The 5,826-nt window shown below is 36.7% G+C and overlaps 2 protein-coding genes across 3 annotated transcripts; both read right to left on the bottom strand.

Moving 5' to 3' along the window:
* Positions 1-2,077: 2,077 nt before the first annotated feature.
* LOC108594456 (mitochondrial ubiquitin ligase activator of NFKB 1) lies at positions 2,078-3,033 on the bottom strand. Its single transcript, XM_017979632.1, has one exon. It carries the CDS (start codon positions 2,956-2,958, stop codon positions 2,122-2,124), a length of 837 nt encoding a protein of 278 aa, XP_017835121.1. The 5' UTR covers positions 2,959-3,033; the 3' UTR covers positions 2,078-2,121.
* A 183-nt stretch (positions 3,034-3,216) lies between these two features.
* On the bottom strand, positions 3,217-5,826 carry LOC108594455 (serine/threonine-protein kinase TBK1). 2 transcript variants are annotated; one of them, XM_017979631.2, is made up of 7 exons: positions 5,686-5,826; positions 4,578-5,604; positions 4,365-4,516; positions 4,177-4,304; positions 4,049-4,121; positions 3,865-3,989; positions 3,217-3,813 (listed from the first exon to the last, which is right to left on the bottom strand). In XM_017979631.2, the coding sequence occupies exons 1-7, from the start codon at positions 5,767-5,769 to the stop codon at positions 3,237-3,239; spliced, it is 2,166 nt and encodes a 721-aa protein (XP_017835120.1). In that variant the 5' UTR covers positions 5,770-5,826; the 3' UTR covers positions 3,217-3,236. The 2 variants fall into 2 exon arrangements, with proteins under 2 accessions (XP_017835120.1, XP_017835119.1); XM_017979630.2 differs by having other exon boundaries at positions 4,046-4,121; positions 5,686-5,824.

The raw sequence follows: 5,826 nt of genomic DNA, 5'->3' as shown, positions 1-5,826 counted from the left end.
TCCAACTTTTGTATGGTTTATTTTATAAAAGAAATTCTTTAAAAGTATATTAAATTAATTAGCTAGCAATCATATAAATATATTGAAATTCAAAAGCAAAGCCTTTAGCAAAAATTTCCACTTGCATCAATACACTTATAGTATTTAAAATTAAAGACTATTATCTAATGTTTAGGCTACATGAATGAAAAACATATCTCTACAAGCACACACACACACACACACACACACAAACAAACACACCTTAAGTGTTATTAACTTATTTTCGTCATATACATAAACTTTGAAATGGAAAAACAAAGCAGTAAATTGAAATATTTAATGTGTTTTTTGTATTTTTTATTAAATTAGCGAATTAGATAGCTCATTAAACAATTATTATAAACCTTAGATTTTGTACATCCTTGAATAACTTTATATAAACTTTTAGTGTTAAGTAAAATCTTTGATCTTGAGAATGGAACTCGTACGACCGATCCATATGCAGAAATCAGCCATTTTTCTTTAATGTCGCATCCACTATAAAACAATAAACAGTTAGCAATAAGCTCGCACTAGAGTAAACCTAACCGATACATATTTAAACTAGTTACTATATCCTAGACTTAAGCTCATGTAACGGTTAAATGGGGGAAAGACAAACTTGAAAATGAAAATGTGACCAAAATCGGTTCGAAACTACAAGTATATAAGCTGAATGTGAAACTTAAGTTGAATTGGGTTCCAAACCCACAGACGATGCCATTATCTAGCCGTTACATATCAACATACAAATACATATATACATATATATAGAAATATAATAGTATACACACACATATTTTTTATGTAAATTACGTACATAAAACCTACTTTGTACCTTCTTCATATACATATATTTTGAATAGGAAACTTTTACAAGCAGCTAAAGGTATATACGACATACATACAGATATAATGCTATTAGTTTTAAAATAATATTCTTTTGTAATTTTATATACATATGTTATGTACCTATGTATATATACACGCGTCTATGAATGTCAAGTATGAAAAATATTTTTGAGAAATTACAAACATAAACAATTTTTCGATGGAACGATTTTAACATACACTTTTTACGATTACTAAAAGATATACAAGAAAAACAAAAAGTTAGTATAAATGCATACATAAATAAATATATTTTGAAAATATATACATTTCATACATAAATATATATTTCGATTATATATCCTAGCACTTACGACTAGTTAAGATCTTGCCCATGAAGCTTCAATTGGCACAATTTTATAGCATTATCTAGAAATTTGTAAAACAAAGCAAACCAAACATTAATTTGCAAAAGGAAAAAATATACATGCCAAAAACATATATGAGAAAAGAATATAAAAAATATGTACATCCTTTTGGTGCAAATGAATAAATATCTTGATATATAATTAGTGTTAAAGCCCCATCAGCAGTGCGTTAATTTAATCTATGAATTATAATATACAATATGTATGTATCATAATTAAACGCAAACTACTAGCAAAGTTACAGTAGAAACTACCTAAAGATGCTATGTAAACAAAAGAAAATAACACACATATACACCCACTAACGTATGATAACAGTATATAAGCAGAAGCCCGTTATTGTTACTATATATGCATACATTTAACGACGTTGTGTAATTTTATCCTATTTTGTTGTTTCATTTAACATTTAAGTATCAAACAATATGCAATTGAAATATGTAATACCACAACAACCACAAATTTTCATTTCGATTTCAGAAATAATTAAGCATTAACTCAACTGTTTTTTCTAAAACGCCTTTTGGAGCAAGTTATACACAATAATTATATATATACATAAATACAATTAATTACAATTAAGCAAATGTATGATATATTTTCATTGATTTGAAATAAATTTATTACTTATTTCTTGAGTGTTTAATCTGCAGTGTTTCATTAAAGTTTCAATTAAAGTGTCGTTAATATATTTTTATTTTTTAAGAATAGCTTACATACAATTAAAGCGATTTCTTTCAGTCTTACACATATACATATATTTACAATATCTACATATAAAATAAAACCTTACGCTATATATAAAACAATATTTAAACAAGCTCAATAATCAAACAAGAAGTTAAGCATAAATTTGAAGTAAAGTGTCAATATAGTTGCGACAAATGGGGCAACGGTGGCCACCCTCAGTTCGATGTAGCTGTTGGGAGCAGTGCTTGCACAGGCACAGGTGGCGGCAGGGCAGAATGACAATACTTCGGCCACGCTCCAAGCATATCACACAGACATCAGCTTGTACAAGGCTGAGCTCCGCGGGTTGAATCCGCAGCTTTTGCACCAACCAGGACATTCGATTGTTTGCCCACGTCCAGGCGCATAGTGCCGCCTTTGATATTTCAGTGTATATCTTTTGCAGTGCATATAGCGTCATTAGGTACACATAGCGTCTGAACATGTAAAGGACGAGCAGCACAGCTATGCCAATAGAAAGTCTAAAGGCGTTGTCTAGAAGATGTAAGCCATGCTCTACAATATATTGGCCTAGCTTGTATAGCATATTCACTAGATAGTCCGCGAGACGTACAAGAGCACGCGGCAGAAGCATCAGCAGCCAGATCGTGAAATTGCCTATGCCCATAAGCAGATTGCTCAAAAACAATCCAATTGCAGTAGTCAGATCTGTAATTCCATAGTATGCATATTCGGCAACATCGAATATTATGTTGCACAGCTCGCTGAAGTAGTGGGCACATCTTCTATAAACTACATTGGCAACTTCATAGCCCTCGCAAAGGTATCTCCAGATGAGGGTGCCGCATTTTACCAGAAAGTAACCAATAAAGTAACTAATGGCAAAGAAATAGTAAACGGCCCCCAGGATTGCTTCAATAATGGCAGCAACAGGTTGCAACAGAATTGCATCTATGATCCTGGCGATGGAACTGAATATGGCAAGCATCGTAAGTAGTTTCACATTGTAAACACAAAGAAAAATAAACAAATCATGGAACGAAAACAAATTTCTAAGCCGGCTGTTGTTACGAATGCGATAATTTATTGTCACTCGTTACTAGAGCTGTGTCGTTTCGACTGAACTAGTTCTTGTAAAGAACTAATGATCTCAACTCACGAGTAGCTTAACGTAACGCATCACTGTTACAATACTGATATCGATAACAGCACTTTCTTAACGGCTAATCACAATACTTAAATAAAATAAACTAAGCTACCACTTACTCATGCATCTGAACTTTTTGCCTTTACACTGACAACGCCTAAATTATTAAGTAATCCTATCAGTTCACTATTTTTCTTCATCATGCTCATCACCTCCAACTGCTGCTGCTTCATAACACGCAATCGATTTCGTTCCTCAATTTTGGCCAACTGATTATTATTGTTAATAGTCTTGGTGTCCACATCCAGCTTCTGCTCCGATTTGATGTGGTAAAGCTCATCGCGAATGCTATGCAACTTGCGCTCACAGTCACGCACATCTTTCTCCAGTATTTGCGTCTTTAAATAAACAGTCTGAGCCAGCTTATACCAATCAGCCAAGCACTCAGCCATTTGTGCTACAGCAGGACTGACATTATCCAGAAGTAGCTGCTTTATGCGTTTGCCATTGTGGTCAACCTTTATCTTTTCCAGCGCATGGAACTGCTCATCGTTGTAGGTCAATGTTCGCGTAGCTCGATCCCTCAGCAAATGCTGCCACGAATCTCGCAAGCGCTCCACAAGATATTTTGCTTGCGCGCTGGCTCTCGTGCGACACGGACACTTTTTGCCATGCATCGATGATGTCCACTGATCACTATAAATAAGCAGGTGAGCAATTGTTATAACAAAATTAAGTTTATCATACTTTAGTTCATCATCTGTGACAAAATGCTTGTGCATTTGCGTTATGACATCGCCAGCACCATCGAAATCATTTTTCACACTATCCAACGTGGTAAGCAGCGACTTTAATCCCTGGTCTCCTTTTGTCTGATGGTAATGAAATAAAATATTTGATATAATCCTGAATTCGATATTTTATTTACCACTTGAGCCATGCTCTGCACCACATCCGCATAGTCCACAACCGTCGATAAGAGATTATCAAAGCTGTCCGTTTTTCTGCATTAAGCAAAATAAATTAGTTATAGGTCTTAAATATTTGTAGTCTACATACTTCAGCAGCAATGTTATGGTAGTAATCAACATCTCTATAAAGTTCTCCACACCTTTCTTGATCAAAATGTCCATTGTGGTAAATATGTCGACACGCCTTTTGCACTCATGACCAACGCTACAAGCAGCCTGAATACAAATACAGTTTGTTAATAATATGAATTTGGTATAATTTAGCTATGTTCTTACCTTTGCTAGGCTAGCATCGTTTTCCACGGACACATTTGGTGGAAATACTGGAAATTTCGGCAATTCCAATTGCTGTGGCAGTTGCACATTGTTGTCATCGTTACTATAGAGGAATATGGGCTGCTCTGTGGTTGTTGCAGGAAAAGCTTTGGCTGAAATGTAAGAACTCAATTGATAGAATAGGCAAATGAATTTTATGTCTATGCAACTTACCTATAGTGCGTGGAGTTACTTTTTTTTCAAGATGCTCGTTGTTAAATAGCAATATTTGCTTTTCAAGCGGCACCTCTGTCTGCAGGAATATGCGCTCCCTGAAGTTGTCAATTTGCTCCTCGGGCTCCAGAAAAACTTCTACCGAGCTAGTTCGATTGGTAAAAAACACATGAATGACACGCTTGCGTAAGATAAGCGTCACTTCTTGGAAAAACCGGTCGAAGGACCAAGTCTTTTCACGATTCTCCTCCAGTAAGCCGGCCAGCAATGGTGTGACGAGCGTCTTTAATCCTTGCGAGAGATGCGCATGTGGCGGCAGAGTAGTTGACCACTCAATTGGTCCGTTCTCTGATACTTGGGTGCCTGATATAACACCAGACGCTTTCTTTGTGGTTATCTGATGCATTGTCTCGCGGTTCTTGCGACCGCCGTAGGGTCTGAATGGTAAATTGCCAGTGGCTACATGATAGAGCGTCACACCAATAGACCATAAATCTACATTGGCGGTGAATGAACGCTGTATGGACTTGCGCAACACAGCGCGCTCGTAGAGATCAGGATGCAAATACTCCTCTGTGCCGTAGAGCGAGGCAAATGGCTGATTATCCTCCAGCTCGCGAGCAGCACCAAAGTCTGTTAGCTTGTATATTGTCTGGCCATCCTCAGATATAAATTTCATAATATTGCCAGGCTTGAGATCGCGATGCACTAGCTTGTTGTCACGCAAATGCTTCATGCCGGCACATAGATGTTCCAGCACCAGTAGAAACTCGTGCTCAGGCAGACCGTACGAGTTCTCTGGGTCGTCGAGTATATTAAACAGACTGCCGCCTGTGCACAGCTCCATAACAATCACCTTACCGCGACCCTCCTGATCCTCCTCAATGGCCAACAGTTTAACAATGTTCTCATGATTTACTTTTTTGAGAGCCTCAAACTCGCGCATCTGCACATCTGCAGGCCGCATGTGACTGTATGGATTAAATGTCTTAACTGCCACCGATTCACCAGTTGTCTTATTTACGCCCTGCATGGGGAAACCACTTGTATTTATGCATTGTGATAGATAACAACAACAAGTAATGACGCATTATCAGTTGCACTTTACCTGAAACACAGAGCCGGTGGCGCCCTTTCCCAGCACACTTGTTGTGCACCACACGTAGTTCACCGAACCACGTAGAAAGGACATTTTGTATATAAATTATTATTAATAAATATCTTTGTTTTGTTTTCTTGCACAAATTTC

Source organism: Drosophila busckii, chromosome 2L, assembly GCF_011750605.1.
Source record: "Drosophila busckii strain San Diego stock center, stock number 13000-0081.31 chromosome 2L, ASM1175060v1, whole genome shotgun sequence".
Lineage (NCBI taxonomy): Eukaryota > Metazoa > Arthropoda > Insecta > Diptera > Drosophilidae > Drosophila > Drosophila busckii.
Note: the sequence above shows the minus strand (reverse complement) of the source record. Positions and strands in the feature narration are given on the sequence as shown.